Source organism: Bactrocera neohumeralis, chromosome 2 (assembly GCF_024586455.1).
Source record: "Bactrocera neohumeralis isolate Rockhampton chromosome 2, APGP_CSIRO_Bneo_wtdbg2-racon-allhic-juicebox.fasta_v2, whole genome shotgun sequence".
Classification (NCBI taxonomy): Eukaryota; Metazoa; Arthropoda; class Insecta; order Diptera; family Tephritidae; genus Bactrocera; species Bactrocera neohumeralis.
In genome coordinates this window covers 3326864-3346695 of record NC_065919.1, presented here as the reverse complement: position 1 = coordinate 3346695, position 19832 = coordinate 3326864, and the positions used below count along the sequence as shown (strand labels likewise).

The 19832-nt window shown below is 34.7% G+C and overlaps 1 protein-coding gene across 1 annotated transcript in view; it reads left to right on the top strand.

Annotated features, from left to right (window-relative positions):
• The window catches only part of LOC126751150 (uncharacterized), a 95495-nt gene that overhangs the window by 55356 nt on the left and 20307 nt on the right, over positions 1 to 19832 (top strand). The window contains exon 4 of the mRNA XM_050461161.1: positions 6666 to 6765. Within this exon, the coding sequence (XP_050317118.1) occupies positions 6666 to 6765 (100 nt within the window). The remainder of the gene's footprint in view (positions 1 to 6665; positions 6766 to 19832) is intronic.

Sequence of the window (19832 nt, the reverse complement as noted above, 5' to 3'; positions counted from 1 at the left end):
ATTTTTATTAATAATATTATTGATTTCTGGTAAGGGTGTATTTCAAAGTTCTGGTTTAAAATATACTAAAATGTATTATTCAAGTTTTTTAATGTTAATTACATTTTGACCTTCGTCAGTCTGGAAAGACGTCCAAACAAATTTTGAATCAGGTCAAATGCTCAAAAGAAATTGTTTTCAATTCCCTTAAGCATATACAGAGTTTTAAAACTATTTCCAACGTTGCACGCAACGAAAAAACCCGAAAACTTCAACAGAAATATACCGCAGAATTACTACCATCCTCCGGTGAGACCCAAAAAAAGAGCTCCACTGACATTCTACATAAAAATCAAGACGAATATAATGTTAAAATATCCAAGAAAACAATTGCCCGGCGTTTAGTCGAATTTGGATATCACACCAGAACAGCATGCATGAAACCACTTCTAATCAAAATTCAAAGGAAATAATGTGTAGACTTTTCCAACGCTTATTGATCTTGAACAACAAATAAATGAAAGTATGTTGCTTGGAGCGATGTAACCAAAGTAAATCACATAGATCCTGATGGTTGAAGGTATGTTTTCTGACCAATCTATCAAGAATTTGATCCTCGCTATGTTTCACGCATAGTGAGGCACGGTGGAGGATCAATCATGGAGTGGGAGTTTTTTTCCTGGGATAGTGTAGGTCTGCTCCATTGGATTGATGGAATTTAAAATAAGGAGAAATACGTCGACATCCTAAAAAAATGTCATTCATCAATGCCATAAACTAAAGACAATTTGCCTGTTATATGGAAATTCCAACAAAATAACAATCCAAAGCATACGGCAAAGTCGACATACAAGTTTTTTGTTGAAAATTCCATCAATGTTTTGTAGTGACCTGAAGAGAAGACATCTGGGTTGATGTCAAAAAAGCTGTAGGTATCAAAGAATATGGATGTTCTTTTTGATGAAATTAGGACGACATGGCAAGCAACATTAGTGGTGTGCTGTCAGAATCTTCTAACGTCAATACGCAGTGGATGTGAAGCAGGGTTAAGCAAAAAAATAATAACTGAAAGTAAGCAATTTTTTTTAATAGCAATATTTTTTGCTGATAAAAAATGTTCATTTTTAATTAAATGTCGCATTAAAATCATTGATTCTACATATTTTTATTAAAATCTTCAAAAAAAAGAATTATTAATTAACATTTTTACTATTAGAGTTTAAGTTTAACGTAAGTTTCAATAAAATGAGTGAAAAAATGGTAAAAATAACTGATTAATTCAAAATAAGTCACGTTTCTAATTAGCTGTCAACCGCTGTATATATTTATATATATATACATATATATAAATGTAAAATTCTTTCAAAAGATACATAAGCTTATTTTCACATATAGGCTCCTGGAGGACAGCAACCCTACCTTACATTAGCTTATATTATATTGATAGTCGAAAAATTCTTTTCGTATTTCCAATCAAACTTGAACTTATTTTTTTTTATTTATACCAATAAATAAATAAACAAACATGTACCATTTTTTGCCATTTTCCTGGAATAATGTCTCCATCAGCGTAAATCGAAATTCCGAAATTTCGAGAACGGAAGCGAGCGAACCATTGTTGTGCTACACGAACTGATGCAGCATCGTCTCCGTAAACTTCACAAAATCCATTGGTGGCTTGCGTAGCATTCTTCCCTTTTTACACAAAAATTTCAAAATTTAGCGAATTTCTTCATTATTTTCACTCATTTTTGAAAGGCTTTTTTTTCAACTTCCCCGAACTGAATTTTTTTTGATTTCTTAAAGCTTGAAATCTCACCTTTCCAAGACTATATGGTATGATGCAATGTGATTGGTAGCACTGGAAATATACGGTAGCAATAACATCTATTGGCAAAATACGAAAAGACTTTTTCGACTACCCAATATTACTATTAATTAAAAATTTAATAAAATAGATTGATTTAGCGGCTGCCACTTTCATTTGGTTAACAGGCATATTAGCCAGCGAATATTAATTTAATATATTTATTTGTGCTCAAAATAAATACTTTTCCATAACTGATCTTTCTTTGTTTTTCACAAAATTCTGTGATATAAATATATCGGGTGATTTTTTAAGAGCTTGATAACTTTTTTAAAAAAAAAAACGCATAAAATTTGCAAAATCTCATCGGTTCTTTATTTGAAACGTTAGATTGGTTCATGACATTTACTTTTTGAAGATAATTTTATTTAAATGTTGACCGCGGCTGCGTCTTAGGTGGTCCATTCGGAAAGTCCAATTTTGGGCAACTTTTTCGAGCATTTCGGCCGGAATAGCCCGAATTTCTTCGGAAATGTTGTCTTCCAAAGCTGGAATAGTTGCTGGCTTATTTCTGTAGACTTTAGACTTGACGTAGCCCCACAAAAAATAGTCTAAAGGCGTTAAATCGCATGATCTTGGTGGCCAACTTACGGGTCCATTTCTTGAGATGAATTGTTCTCCGAAGTTTTCCTTCAAAATGGCCATAGAATCGCGAGCTGTGTGGCATGTAGTGCCATCTTGTTGAAACCACATGAGTCAACATTTAAATGAAATTATCTTCAAAAAGTAAATGTCATGAACCAATCTAACGTTTCAAATAAAGAACCGATGAGATTTTGCAAATTTTATGCGTTTTTTTTTAAAAAAGTTATCAAGCTCTTAAAAAATCACCCGATACATAGATGTTTTATAATGTGCGAACCGACCTATGCGTTAATAGACCGCTAAATGGAGATACACTTTGAGCTAATGTTCCATTAAACATTTTTTTTTTTTCAAAAAAAATTGAATCTAGGTACATTTTATAATGCCAATGTATGAGCGTAATTATGTTTTAAAATGCTTGAAAAATTAAAAAAACATGTTTTCATTTATTCAATTTCCCATTTATACGAATTTAGTCTAATATGTATGCTTTAACTTGAATTGCGAAAGCTGTTTTCGGCTACTTAAATACGATTACTTTTGTTCCTTAAATTTATGTCAAACATAGTTCTGAGGTTAAAGTGAAGACAAGCATTTTGCGGCGAATTGAACAGTGCTTTTATATAAACATTAACTGTACCCAACCATTAACGAGCGAAATGCATCGGCACTTACAAGTCACCACAGGCAAGCAGGCACACATGTTCATATGTATATATACTCCGTCGTATGAGCGCGCGTGTTTTAACGTTTAGTGAAATGCATACGCGCATGTGGCGGATCCCAACCGGTACAGACATCCGTACATGCATAGTTGACGAGTGTGACTGACTGCCAGCAGTTAAAGCACAGCGTATGTGCATGTAAGAATCCTGCTCAGTTACCAGCACAACCACCTCTTTTGTTTACTTTCCGTCAATGGTTGCTTTCTCTTCTTCTTTTTCTTCCACACTTATTGTAGTTACTGTTGCTGCACTTAGGAATTCGTTTACAATAGCAGATGCGTTGTATGAATGTGGTATCAATAACAAGTCAGCTGACCAGGAATATTCTTTAGCTATTTTATATCACTCGTTGTTGTTGTTAGATGGGTATATGGGCATAAATATCAGAGGTAAATGTTTGTGTGTGCGCAGGAGAAATGCGCTGCTTCATTCCACAGACATAACACAGAAAGTTGGAGGAGGGAAGTGTAATCGCATGCTCAACTAGCAGTGTTAGTTAGTTGGGATCCTTTATTTTCCATTTGATGAAATCGACACCATATTGAAAAGTTTTCTCGCGATGGATGGTTTAAGAATAAATTTTGAGAGCTCATTTGTGTGGCAATATTTTTTTCAAGTTTCGAAGGCAAAAGAAATCTTAAAAAAAGGAACGCATAAATCAAATTATTTAGCTTAAAGTGGCAGCTATTTTAAATATATTGCTACCATCAGATGGACAGCTTTTAATACACAAAACCGTACCTCAAACCTTAGAGAGTTTATGCGCCATCCGATAAATGCGAAATATTTGTTTACCGACAACAACTACCCAGTCAAATGCAACTTCATGCCAGCTCAATTGCTTCAGCGCTGTCATAAGTCTGCATGTTGTCCACTTTGTGCTGATTCCAGACAAGAAATTCTATTTCAAATCCTCTAATTCAATTTGGAGCGTAAATATTATTTAAATAACCCAACAAAACTCAGACAAAACTTTTACAATTTACAACTGTGCATAACGGGCCAACAGACAGGCAGACAGACAGACAACTGCAAGACAACTTAATAGCTGTCACTCATACGCACCGACAAACACCTATGTACCACTCGAAAACCAAAAAAACGAAGAGAAAACAATAAAGACGAATAAAAAATTTAAATCTGGAAATAAACTTTTGACACGTGCATGCAACGCCTGACGGCAAAAAAAGACATAAATAAATAAAAGGGAAAGACACTGCAAAAGCACTAAAGTAGTAAACAACTTGCTATAAAGACGACAGAAGACTCATCGAAATAAACAAAGTACACACGCACACATGCACATTCATATGTTTGTGTGTGTGTATACCTGAAAGCTTTAATCTCCTGTCAAATGTTCAACGTTTTATTCTGTTATACACTAAATTATAATCAACAGTGTCACACCTTTCAAGATCAACTTCAAAAGGCACACAAACACACACGCACACACATGCGTTTTATATACGAAACTGCAGAGCTGGGTAGTAAATTCAATTTGCGAACCTTCGTCAAGAGGCACAATAAGCAACAGAATTCCAAATTTTAGTTGCACACAGACCCACACCTGCACGTACAAAAGCGAACGCAAGGCAAACCGGCAAAAGGAGGAGACAAACAAACACATTTATTTTATTTCCACACTTTTCCCTATTTCAGCTTTTGCATTTAATATACTTACAAATATATATGTATATATGTATGTATGTATATGTGGTTACGAACACATCAAATCTCGAAGTCGAGTCGAAGAGTGCGCTTCGGCAGATTAGCAGCCGTTATCACCGAAAGAATTGTTCCTTGAATATTTTCTTTCTTTTTCGCTTTCTCTATATTTTCATGAACTAAAAATTGTACTTTTTTGATGCATAATTTTGAATTTTTTTTATAATAAGTCTCTAAAAAGTCTGACATTTATTTTTGTCAAATCTGAATAAGAGGACCCTTAAAGCTCTTGGTCAATAATCCTGTCGGAAGTAAAATCCGATAAAAATTATTGAAATAAATGTACGGCAACTAAAATCTAACAGCGAGGAAGACTGTTAGAGAGCAGCGAGTCCAGATTTTAAAGAATTTCAGTATGTATTTTTCGAGTTGTGTAGTTGTTTTTATAGAAATTTATTTGCCTATGGAATATACTAAGCACTAGCGGTGTATTTCTAGCATAATCCTTAAAATTCCATTTACCACCATTTGAACTTATTTACAAGTTTAGGCAAATGCTCCATTCGACCACTCATTTAATTACAAATAAAATTTTATAAGTCATCCCTATATATACATACATATATATATTTAGACGTATATGTAAATTTACAATCTACCATCAACACGTGTCTGCATGTACGTCTATAGCTCCATCTCTCTTCCTAAAATACATATGTGTGTATATGTGTGTATAACATTCTCGTTCAACCCAATAAAGAAACAATCAGCTTTGCCCTTTTTGTCACAATCGCAAAAAAAGGTTTCAAATTGAGTGGTTCTCCATCATGCTGGTTGAGTCGGACGAATATGATGGCGGTAAAGCTGAAACACTGTTCCTTTCATCACACTGCATTCATGTTGATAAGTTAATAATATATATTGCTGAGTTTTCATCATCTTCGCATTGTGCTGGTGAGGGTCTGGCAGATTGTCGCTCATATTTTGATGACCTCCGACTTGTACAGGAGGCACTTTTGTGTATACTTTGGGCAAACAATAGAAATAAATTTCTTTTGGATAATACTGAAACTGAATAGGTTCAAGTGCTGCAAATGCTATTATAAGCCATCGGAGTACATTCAACTGTCTCCAATTAATTAATCATTTTGAAGACTTATTGCAAATTTTGGCTTGTATTGCGAGACAAGGTGATAATAGCAGCCACAGAAGCGTCGACCGAGGATGATAAAGCAAAGAACTGACAACAAAACTGGAATTCCATTTAATTTTGTTATTCTTAAATTGCAACAACGTCATTCCCGATTTGTGCTTTAGAGCCCTTAAATATTACAATCTTTTGCCACTTCTCAAAGAAGCACCGCAATTTAAGTAAAACTCTCACAGCACTTTATTAAGGTAATCAAAAATAAGAGATTCTTCACACACTTTTTTCATGCTTAAACAATTTCGAAATACTACGTAGCCAATCTTCTTATGAAATCTGTAAGTAATCAGAATTCATACCCGGGAATAACCACTTGAAAATAAAATTTACATATTTTACCAATCACTTCTCTGTGCTGGCCAGTGCGTACGCATATTCATGCTGCACAAAAGTCAATTGACTTCAGCAACAACAAAACAACTGGCAAAGAAAGCAGAAATCGTTTGAATGGTAAATTTTCTATTTCTGTTTTGCCTCTGTGTTTGTCTTTGTTGGGGCGATTAGAATCAATACAAAACATCTCGCCTCAAACCATTTACATATTTCTTATTTGCTAATTTACTTACATACATACCCGTCAATACTTGAACATATATATATTCAAGCACAACAACATCTCTGTTTTATCTACTTTCAGGAATCTAGCAATTTTCTACCCTCATTTGAAGCGATTTCCTTTGCTGTAAAGAGCATTGCGACAAAACTTAATTGGACTCATGTTGACATTTATGTTGGCGGTAAGTCACTGTTATTTACATAACGCAAAAAACAATTACATTTCCAACAATCTGACTTTGTGACAACAATTGCATTATGTTGAAGCAGTGAGGCACACAGCGAGGGAGCGCATATGGTGCGGTAGAAACACACTCTTAATCATTTACCGAGAATTTCAGCACAACTATATTTAATTTAATTTATTCCAATCTTCTTAAATTCGAATTTTGTTTATGTAACTCTTCTAGTCTACCATCTGAATCTATGCATCGCTTTGGATACCTCGATTTTAATTAAATATTTGCTTTGTGGCATTTCTTCTCCAATTATTTCTACATACCAAATCGTTCATTTGCACTTCAAATAGTAATTTAGCCGTAAACACTTATTTTCCCCCTACTATTTCTACTACAGGCTGTAAATTACATCATTTAATCGGCTGCTCAAGAATTTTATTAACACTTTAGTTGTTGTTGTTATTATCTGTAATTGCATCTTGCGCAATTTTCACATTTTTTCTAGTCACATTTTAATAAAATTAAATTTGTGTTAGGGAACAAAATCATTGGCACCTACTAAAATGTATTAGGTTATCACTATGCAAATGCCTGATGACCCAGTAGGAAAATTTTAGCACAGAATAATATGTTTTACTAAATGTTTGCAGTACGAAAAACATGGAATGCTATGAAATGACTTATAAAAGCATTGATTAGTTAATTGAATTGGAAACACAAGCGATATTTATTACATGATAGTTTGAAACCTGAAACTGACCTATCAGGTATGAAGACATTTTTGGTAGTATAGTAGATAGTAGTACAACGCACATACTTGTATAAATATAATCATCACGTGTTGAAAAGTCACGGAGTGGCGCGATAGAGTAACTGATAAATACAAGCCAATTAGCAAAGCCGATGAACGCCCTGTGTTTGGGTATACTAACGAATTGGTAAGTCTTCGATTTTAACAAACTTAAATAAATTATTGACTGGAATAGTCAAACCGAAAGAAGATATTTTTTGCCAAAGAAGTACGGAAAATGCATGAATCTTCCTAAATCATTGCAATAATCTTGGATTAATTCTTAGGCAGGTTATCTTTAAAATTCCTAGTGGCATTCACCTACCGTGATTCACTCAAGTTTACCTATTAAAGCAAATCTGCTAACAACTTGGCAGACAAAGAAAATAAGCAAAGAAGACAGAAATAGCAAAAATGAAACATAAACTCTTGAATACAGAGGCTTTAATAATGGAAACAGTCAGATCCAAACAAAAAATTTTAAAGACAAACATTCAATAGCAGTTCAACTACAGCAATCTTCATTTCAAATACACACACAAGCACAAGACATGGTAATCTTAATCAACATAGGCACACCAGCAGATGTAGCAACAAAGTCTGCTTTTACAAAAGCACACACAAGCAAAAGAGCGCAGTGATTTTTCTGCAGCCAGCTCGCATAGCGGGCGCTTGAATTTATGCAACGTATACGCCATGGTGGCTGCCCTGCGTATTGACTTTAATGTGTTTTAGTTGAAATATTCTGCGAGCGAAGGTGGCTGGCTTGCTTTCAACTTGCACGTTCGTGCTTCACTTTCAGCTATATATAATGTATACAGATGTACATGTAGGTAGATATACAAAGTATGTATGTGAGCTCGCATTTCACCGCTAACTTGTGCCTTAGATTATTTGGTGTGGGGAAATTGAAAATAATTGCAGCGATAAACACGCCAGTGATGGCAAGCGTGGCAGGTTGGCAATATAAAAAACGGGATGTGTGTGTATGTGAGTATGTCTATGCAAGCAAGGTTAAACAGGCAGCGGCATGAATACACCAGCAGCACTTGACTTTGGCATTTCCTCATCTACATCAGCTGCGAATTCTCTTAACATGGCTCTCAACTTCACTGCTCTTATATAGCGGATATTTCATTTCATTTCACGACTACTTCCGCCGAAACTGTTTTGACTTGCTGTCATACAAATCTACAAACACAAGCGTTTGTGTGCGCTCGAAATTTAATAGATTTCTGCTCTTGTCGAAGTCATTTCACAACTACTTTCATACCGAATTATAGCTTGGAAATTGAATTTGCACGTGCACAACTACACAACATACATATATATACATATATTGTATATTTATTTAATTTGCTTTAATGCGATTGTAAATTGCGTTCATTATATTAAAATTATTTTGAATTATGCGCGTTTTGCCAAGTTTACGCCTTAACGGTGTGATTTCACTTCGTAGTAAATAAGCGCATTCTGAAATTGATTTCTTGTGCTTTTTAATAAAGCATTCTTTTTACAGACACTTAATTCTTATTTTTGAGTAATATTACATGTTTAATATTAAAAATATTTTCTGCTTTCTGGCATTAAATCTAAAGATTGAAATTTTTTTGCAAAAGTAATAGAATAAAGAAACGGCTTGACACTACTGTTTTAGTGCCGGTAGAGTGGTGGGAGAGGGTGGGTGGTTCGATTTGCATAATATTTCAATGAGTGTAAATCAGTTGGCTTTCTAGACAATTTTTACTTGATTTCTAGATTTAAAATTGAGTTTTAATTATGGCAAAAAATTTATTTAAATAATAAATTTCCAACTTCATAATATATGAGACAAAAGTTTTTGGTTAAAAAAAATCGCAAATAATCGTTGACCAAAAATAAATATTCAAAATTTAGTATTTTATTTTAATTTTTTTTTTGTAATTTTCAAATGTTAAATAGTTGATTCTAGGTAGCGTGTCTTACAAGCTTTGAGCCTAAGTTGAGTTACCGATCAACCAGAATATATGTATATTGCAACTCACTGCTCTGTCCACTTGCTGTTTGTATTACAGCGTTGCACCACGCCTTCTGGTGCTTAAAAACCCGACCTTGATACCAATTTATTTGAAAAAAGTAGCCAAAATATTACTAGGAATATTATATGTTATAGCTACACAGAGCTTACAAAAACCGCTTTGATAAAATTCAAAGCTAATCACATAAACTTATTTTAATTAAAATTTATTTGAAAAAAATTAAGCAAATACAAATTCATGAAAGTAAATATGTAAAAATAATCAATTAATTTGAAGCATAAAAAGTAAAATGACATATGCCTGCATTCAACACATATGCCATTACTACTATATATATATATTAATAAACGTAAGAGACTTTTTACTTTATGAAAGTAATCAATTAATTAGTTTGCTTTTCATTAATGTTGTTTCTTTGCAGAATGAAAATGCATAAAATATATTAAAAATCAAAATCATCTGAACAAAAATTAATGTTTTTTTTATTTTCTTTGAATTGTTTTTTTTTTATTCATTTCGACAGCGCGCAGGCAATCAACAAATTTAATGAAAAACGAAATTGCAATTTATGCTCATAAAAACCGCTCGCATGTGTGTTTTCATCCGCGCACTTTTGCGGTTTCCGGTGAGCAGTTGAGAGCAAAAACAGAATGGCAATTAATGAAAATTTCTCATATAACCAAACAATTGAGCTGAGTAAATAAATGTGCCATAAGTGGCGAGATAAGCAAGTGAATGAATGCATTTACGAGTGAATGGGATTACATTTGTTGTACTGCTTTTGTTTATGGCCATTCATGCCAACACTGATTGTTTGAACAATTTATGATTTTGTAGCATCAACGGAAATAAATAAGCGACAATTGCTTGATTCACACAAACAGAAATTACTAATGACAGTAAAATAGTAATTAAATTATTTTCAAGGACACTAATTACTCGTTTAAGCGTTAGCCATAGCTTTAAACACAAAACACCTAAATATGTGTGTGTGCATGGTAGTACCATACATTATCCTTCATGTTTGTTTACAACTAGCTATATATAGGGTGCTTTTGCAGGGATGCATATACAATTAGCTGTCAAACTAGCTGTCAAAGTTAACACGTGTGTTTGACATTTATGCTAAGCATATTTTGGCAAATTTCCACTGCGAAACTGACGCCGATATAACTATTGAAAGACTTGGATATTTATTGTCGTGGCTTATGCGTTCAGTACGGCGAACTTGGAGAGAAGTGCAGGAAAAAGTGCAGTAAAATCACACACAGCGATTAGGCACACTTCTTACAACTATTCGTTAATAAGCAATATTGCCGCATTGGTAGTTCGAACAAAGACTCTCCGGCTTACTTGCATTCAAAAAATGTTACTCTCTCTGAATTACAAAGACAGACAACAGCCGCCGCACAGATTTGGCAGTTTCATTCCTCTTTTATAAAATAATTCCATGCTAAAATGGTATAACTCAAAAAGGTCACCCTTTATTCACATAGTTGGGTAGTGTCTGTGTAACAACTATGCTGAAGTCATTTAATTTTAATTGTTCATCACTTAATTGCATACATATTTCAATAGTTTTGTAAATTAATCCAATTGTGTTATTAAATATCATTCATAATAAGTTGTTTGTGTTAAAAATCTGTTATTAACAGATATTCAGTTTGTTATTGTATTGGAAATAGTATTTATTTCCACACTGTCGTGCCTTACATATTACGAATGCATTCAAAGGAGCTTTACATGCTTGGCGATGCTATAAGTTTAGACATTCAAAAATATGAGCTTGGAAGGATTTTTCAAATTCGACTTATTTTCGGAGATACAGCCGATTTTGTGACGTGGCGTCCGTGTTCACTAGAATTGTCTCCTAAACTTTAAACGCGTTTTTCTCGAAACTACTTTTTTTGAGGTGGTTGACATGATATCTCAAGTTCTACTGAACCGATTCCTTTGAAATTTGGTATATATCTTCTTTATACCTGCTCTATCGTGTCTGCCTTGGATTTTCAAAAATTTTGATTTGAAGTATTTTAAAAAAATTCGAAAAGATCGGAAAAATCGGGTCAAAAAATTTTTTTTTCAAGTCGACGCCATTTGTTATTTTTTCTTATTGAAAATGGTCAACCCGATAACGACATCCTTACTAATGAAGAAGCTTCTTGTTTATTGTGTTTTAGATCCCTACAAGGGTTGAAATCACGACAACCAGGACCCACCGTTTTTTTTGAAGCCCCCACTCCATCGGCCCGTATCTCGACGAATTTTGTTTTTTTTTTTCTTGCAATTTTTTTTTTATATTATTAAAATGTCAATAAAAAACATATAAAAAATGGATGGTAAAAATGTTTTTAATTTTTTTTATCTTAGTTTAAAAAATGCCTAAAATTCATGCGTCTAGACCAGAAAACCCCCTTAAGGCTCTAATTAAATAAGAGAATTCGGTCCGAAGTTGAAAATTATAACAGATTGCTGATTTGAGTTGCTCGACGATATATTGGGTAGTCGAAAAAGTCTTTTCGTATTTTGTCAATAGATGTCGTTGCAGTCGTATATCTCCATTGCTACCAATCACATTTTATCATGGCATATAGTGTTGGAGAAGTGAGATTTCATGCGTCGTTTAACCAAAAAAATAAAAAAATTAAAATTAGGGGAATTTGAAAACAAGCTACAGCTGTTCGAATATGAGTGAAAATAATGAAGAAATTCGCTATATTTTGAAATTTTTGTATAAAAAATGGAAGAATGCCACGCAAGCCCCAAATGAAATTTGTAAAATTTACGGAGACGATGCTGTATCAACAATGCTTCGCTCGCTTCCGTTCTGGATATTTGGAAATTTCGATTTAAACTGATGAAAGTTTTACACTAATGGAATAATGACTCTAGCAAAAAAATGGCAAAAGGTGGTCGACCAAAATTTTACTTTTTTTCGCTATTGTTCATTATAAATAAAAAAAAAAAATAAGTTGAAATTTATTAGAAATGCGAAAAGTCTTTTTCGACTACCCAATATTTACTCAACTTGCAGCACCAAAAATCAATTTTGGTATAATCTGTGTATTTTCTGAGGATATCAGAAGTTCTGTTTTGCAGTTTCCGATTACAAAAGTTTTTTTCACATAGAGAGGAGACACACAACATTGAAATTTCTTACGTATCGATCCATTAACCACTCAAAGCAATCAATCACACGCTCATTGGTCATCGTTTTAGGTCTATTAATGTAAGTATGGATGTTTCTTCATGCTAAGCCGTGGCAAACTGAAAAATCCGCTGCCGAACGACAGCAATTGGCCACTGTAAGCGAATGAAAACAGAGTAAAAGCAAACTTAAGAAACGACACATAATCTTAAAAAATAATTCGAAGAAATTGCTGGTAAAAATATTGAGTATTATACCACTTTTTGGAGTAAAGCTTTTACAAAAATACGCAAAAACTTGATGGTGGCTCCAAATAAATGAAAAGAAAATGGAATGAAGATTCATGAGTTTCCAACAAAAAGTACTAAAAACATAACGAATATGAGGTGTGTTGCTTCAGGTGGCGGGGAGTCTACGACTAAATGCACTCAGTATCACTCACTGCTTTCATGCTGCCTCGCAATCAACAGTAACTCATTAGAATCTACGCAGAATATAATGAAAGCAAGCAGGTGCGCAGTTGGGCAAAACAATCAAGTAGAATGCAGACTCATTGACTGGCGTTGGATAAACGTGCACTAAAGGAGTAAATGTGTGGCGAATGCGAAGGGTGAGACAACCAGCTGTTGGTCGCGAAAACTTGAATAACATCCACACGTCGCCATTTTTATTAGCAAGCCGCCACAAAGACAAAACAAAAATACATTTATTTTCCTGTTTGATGTATCGACTTCGCTTCTATTATGTGTTATGCTGTTGTTGTTGTTTTGTATACTGCGTGTCAGCGCATATACATATTTATGTAAATATTTATATGTGCCATATTTTCAGACATGCTTCCTCGATTTTCCTCGCCTGAACTACATGTGTACTATATGTATTATCTCTTTTCTCTTAGTTCTATGTTCTGCACACATCACACAAACACTTTTCCACAATAGTGTCTGCTTTTGTTACTGTTTGCTTTCTGAACATAAGGCAGCCATGACGCGTCCGTCGCGTCTCGATTTCTCATAAATCATCGGAAACAATCGCTTTGTGTGCTACGGAAGTGAAATAAATGATTTACCGCGAACGACAATGTGAAAGCAACTTAAGTGAAAGCTATTGAGCTTAGAAGCCACGCCTTTATCTTACAAATTTGCTAAATTATTTGTGTAGATTCACGCAAAGTTTTCTGTTACAGCTTAAGATTCTTAGCTTAAGTATTATATAGAAGATAAGTTCTCAAACAATATTTCAAATACTGTGTTAAACACAAATTTATTATCAGAAGAAGTTTTCTTCTTAGCAATTATATACTATATACTTGTATGTATATACATTTTTCATTCTTGAAATTTTCGTGCTATTTCATCCCTTTGATTATACTCTACCGACTTTATTGGTCGACTTTTCTGCCTTGGTCCTACTGAAGGCCAACACATAAGCCAATAGTTTATTCTTTTTAAATTTTTTTCGATTCATTAATACTTGCTTTACTTGGCATGTAAATTTTGTTGAGCATCATTGGTTTTCTGTGTAGAATTTGTTCTGAAATTTATAAAACAACGCTTATGAACAGATAAATATTTTCCAAAATAGTAAAAAATATATGAATATCTAAAGAAAACTCGGTTTTAACAAATATATGACAAGTAAAATTAACTCAGCTCACTGATTTTTTAGTTTCCATAAACACTTATAAAAGCTAACTATATAGTAGTAGGTAATTAATTTAATATTGTGCCGTGGCGTATACGTAACATCATAAGGCTTTTAAACTGAAAAAAAGTTAATATTTATTTGGAAAGATTAAAAACACTACTCTGTATTGTGGTGCGTTCACTCACGTAATGATTAACATGTAAGGAAGGGCTAAGTTCGGGTGTCACCGAACATTTTATACTCTCGCATGATAAAGTGATAATCGAGATTTCATTATCCGTCATTTACTTATTTTTTTATTTTGCTGTAAAATTAATTAGATTAGTAGTTCCTGAGATATGGTTTTTGGTCCATAAGTGGGCGACGCCACGCCCATTTTCAATTTTTAAAAAAAGCCTGGATGCAGCTTCCTTCTGCCATTTCTTCCGTAAAATTTAGTGTTTCTGACGTTTTTTGTTAGTCGGTTAACGCACTTTTAGTGATTTTCAACATAACCTTTGTATGGGAGGTGGGCGTGGTTATTATCCGATTTCTTCCAGTTTCGAACTGTATATGGAAATGCTTGAAGGAAACGACTCTGTAGAGTTTGGTTGACATAGCTATAGTAGTTTCCGAGATATGTACAAAAAACTTAGTAGGGGGCGGGGCCACACCTACTTTTCCCAAAAAATTACGTCCAAATATGCCCCTCCCTAATGCGATCCCTTGTGCCAAATTTCACTATAATATCTTTATTTATGGCTTAGTTATGACAGTTTATAGGTTTTCGGTTTTCGCCATTTTGTGGGCGTGGCAGTGGGCCGATTTTGCCCATCTTCGAACTTAACCTTCTTATGCCAAGAAATACGTGTACCAAGTTTCATCATGATGTCTCAATTTTTACTCAAGTTACAGCTTGCACGGACATCCAGATTTCAACTCTACTCGTCACCCTGATCACTTTGGTATATATAACCCTATATCTGACTCTTTTAGTTTTAGGACTTACAAACAACCGTTATGTGAACAAAACTATAATACTCTCCTTAGCAACTTTGTTGCGAGAGTATAAAAATAGCCTGAATAGCAGTGAGCATACTCATTTAATGCCTTGCCCATCAGTATTGGCTGGTAATGACTTTGATTGTTTGCTCATTAGCGCAGCGGGAATCAAACATAACACCACACAGCAGGCATATTCACAAGCTCACACTTAAGTTTGCTTGCTGGCATGTAATTTATTTAATCACTGCCAGCGCCGCTGCTGATAAACACTCACGCATATTGGTCTATTGAGAATATTTACTGATTTCGCCATTTTCGTAGCGCTTGTTACTGTCAAATTTCCTTTGTCCTTTCATACCCACATACTGCTGCAGACACATATGCACAATATATGTTCGTCTAGTTGCAGTAAATATTACGCACACTTTAGTTTATTGTTTTCCTGCACTTTCGCTGCTTTTGTCCGCTGAAGTATATAAGGGGCATTCTTTTGTATTTCGGCGGCGATTGTTATTGTTCATGTTCAGCGCGTTGTTTTTGCCATAATGGTGACGACAAACACACCGTGTATAAAAGCGATTTCATTTTTTGGTTGCTTGGTCTTGTTTGTAAGGTTCAGTGAACTCAGTGAATGGCTTACCAAAGTGATGCCCACACACTCAAATGCTTGTGCGTATGTGTTTCCGCATCTATTGCCCACAGTTGTTGTAAAGAAAATGAAAGTACATATTTCGCATGGCAAATGAATTTTATAGCACGCGTTAAAAATCTATAAAATGTTCTACGGTTTTACAATGTCTGTTACTCGCACAAATATTAAAATAAAAAATCAAGATATAGCAAAAATTTTTTCACGTCGAAAATACGGGTTAAGCTCAGCATTTATCTTCTTCTTCTTTACTGGCGTGGACACCACTTACGCGATTATAGCCGAGTTAACAACATCGCGCCAGTCGTTTCTGCTTCTCGCAACGTGACACCAATTGGAAATTGCGTCGTATACTTTCAGAGCTGGATTGTTTTCGTCCATACATACGACATGACCTAGCTACAGCGGCTGCTCAGACATGACAAGAGATATCTCATCTTACCCTCGTTCACCACCAGACCCATTTGCTTCGCTTCCTTATCTAGTCTGGAAAAAGCAGAACTAACGGCACGAATTTTGAGGCCAATGATATCAATATCATCAACATACGCCAGCAACTGTACACTCTTATAAAAGACTGCATCTGCTCAATTAAGTCCTGCAGCTCGAATTATTTTCTGCACCCGCAGATTGAAGAAGTCGCACGATAGGGAGTCGCCTTGTCTGAAACCTCGTTTGGTATCGAACGGTTCTGAGAGATCCTTCTCAATTCTGACGCATCTTTTGGTAATGCCCAACGTCAGTTCACGCAGCCGTATTAATTTTGCGGGGATACCAAATTCAGACGTCGCGGCCCAAAGCAGCTCCTTTTCGTGCTGTTAAAAGATGCCTTGCAATCGACGAAGAGGTGGTGAGTGTCGATTCTCGTTTCACGGGTCTTTTCTGGGATTTCGCGCATGGTGAATATCTGGTCGGTTGTTGATTTTCCAGGTCTTAAACCACACTGATAAGGTCCAATCAGTTTGTTGACGGTGGGCTTTAATCTTTCACACAATACGCTCGTTACAACCTTATATGCGATGCTGTGGAGACTTATCCCAGGTAGTTTGCGCAGATTGTGGGGTCTCCCTTTTTGTGGATTGGGCAGAGCACACTTAGATTCCAATCGTTGAGCATGCTTTTATCCGACCATATTTTACAAATATGCTGATGCGTTCTCCTTATCAGTTCTTCGCCGCCGTGTTTGAATAGCTCGGCCGGCAATCCATCGGCCCTAGCCGCTTTGTTGTTCTCCAGACGGGCAAACGCTATGCGAACTTCTTCATGGTCGTGCAATGGAACATCTGCCCCGTCGTCGTTGATTGGGGAATCGGGTTCGCCTTTTCCTTTCGTTATGCTTTCACTGCCATTCAGCAGGAGAAGTGTTCCCTCCATAATTTTAGTATGTTCTGAGCATCGGTTACCAGATCACCTCTGGGGATTCTACAAGAGTGTGCTCCGGTCTTGAAACCCTCTGTTAGTCACGGCATCTTATCGTAAAATTTTCGAGCATTACCCCTGTCGGCCAGCTTGTCAAGCTCTTCATACTCACTCATTTCGGCCTCTTTATTTTTCTGTCTGCAAAATGCGTCTCGCATCCCTCTTCAACTCTCGGTATCTATCCCATCCTAAGCTCAGCATTTATGCCATATTTAAAAAAAAAAACCAAAAAATAGTATATGTATGTTACTTTCAAAGATGATAAATTGAGAACAGTTTGCTTCTTCGCTAGTAGCTACAAAAATGAGATTTTGATAGGGAAGTTTTCCATGAAGTATTATATTCAGGCTGAGAAGGTCGATAATATTTTTGTACGACCAACTTTTGCTGGGTCTACAGTCAAGGTGAACTTGTTCCAGCTGTCATTTTCTTTTTTGAAATCCGATAACGAGAAATATCTAATAAATACCAGAAATATCGTACAAATTTCTTTTTTAAGACACTTTTGAATTTCTAGACGCTGCTAGCTGAAATAGTGGTTTTTTATTATTCAAAAAAGACGTAAATTATGTGAACATTCGAAAGCAAAGTCAAATTCATGCGTAAATTCTAAACACCTCCCAAACTTATCATTATGAAAACCTTTTGTCAAGAAAATATTCAGAAGTTAAGTAAATATATCCCCTTTATATCTGCATATCTCATGTCTTCTATCATTCAAGTTTCAAATAGCTCGCATTTATTTTACCTTTATTGAAAACCCTTGGAGAATGTTTGCACACACAATCCGATTAGTTCACACCCACCCAGCATAAACTGTCATGAGTTTCTATGACTACTTATTATGTTGAAGTTTACGGCAATTACAGCGAAATGGACATAATTAAGGGCAAAATCATTGAATGTCTATTATGACCAGCTACAGTGTGTATAAGCGGGAAAATCACGTATGCGGAAAATGTTCTACAGATCATTATGAACCACTTTGCCTGAGAGGTTATGGGTCTAAAACCGGTTTCGAGCTACTGATTTTGAAAGCGAAGCTTTTAGGGATGATAAAAATTTGTTCGTCAGTTTTTGAGATATTAATTTGTAGATGCATTTTTATATTCTATTGATAATTGGTATGAGTCGGCCAGATTGGACAACTATTTTACATATCTCCCATACAACCGGTTACTCATATTGTTTAAATTTTGCCCTAAGAAGCGCTGATTCGAAACCGGTTCCAGACCGGACTTCCGTAGAATATTTCCCGGGTTTTAGGAAAAAAATCGAACCGCTCTAATTCATATACATTAGGGTGTTCGTTATTTCCCCATTTTATTGTATTTTGCAAATGACTGCTAAAATGTCAGTAAAATATAAACAACATACATAAACAAACCCTTCATTTTGAATTTGAACTGTGTCTAAACAATTTTTTCTTATCTCATGTTTTTAACATGGAATTTTTTTGATCTTTTGCATTAAGCAACTAAATGTACACCTTTGAATAAATCATATTCTAAATTAAAAATTTCCGTATTACAAAAAATTTTTCATGATTTCTTACATTAACACCTTCTTTTAGAAAGTATACGCAGTTAAAATTGTACATCAATAGGTCTCAGCATTCATGAAAATGTTGCTCATACGACGTGGTGTACTTTATGAATACAGTACATTTGATACATAACCTCAATTGCGTATAACTTTAAAAGAAATGTTTGTATAAAGAAATCTTGCAGACTGCTTTTGTTGAGCAAAAACTTTTGTGTTAGAGAACTACTCTTTCAAAGTTGTACATTTATTTGCTTTGGAGTTAAAAACTATATTGTAAATGTTTAAAAAATACCCTATAAATATATGGGAAAAGTATAATAATTTGGTCACAGTTTAAATTGAAAATAAAGAGCTATTTTTCTTTGGATACTTTTCTAAGCGTTAAAACTATAGCTTTACGGGGCGTTTATTAAAAGCAGTAAACTGTCGAAATAAGAAACTCCCTAATATGCATATGCACCTAAGCTTATTTGTGTGCCAATACCCTGATTTATTGGTTTACGTTCATATGTCTTATGTATACGCACACATATGCAACTGGTTCGGTTAGCAAATCAACTTAATTAAAATCTCATAGTTCGACCACAAAACCGATGCTGGAAAAGCCTAAGCCTATCAGCCACCATAATAACGCCGCTATCCGGTTGCTATTTGGATTATGAATATATGTATGTATGTAGATTGCAAATGCACAGTCTTGCTGTATTAATCCCATGCTAATTGAGGAGGCGCCTTCACTCTTTTAACTGGCAATCAAGTTATTTAAGACTATGTATAATAGTGAATAAGGTCCAAAAGAGTGCTTTGCATATAAGAGAAAACCTAATATTTCAACCACAACTGTCTGTCTTAAATATTATTTAATTTTGT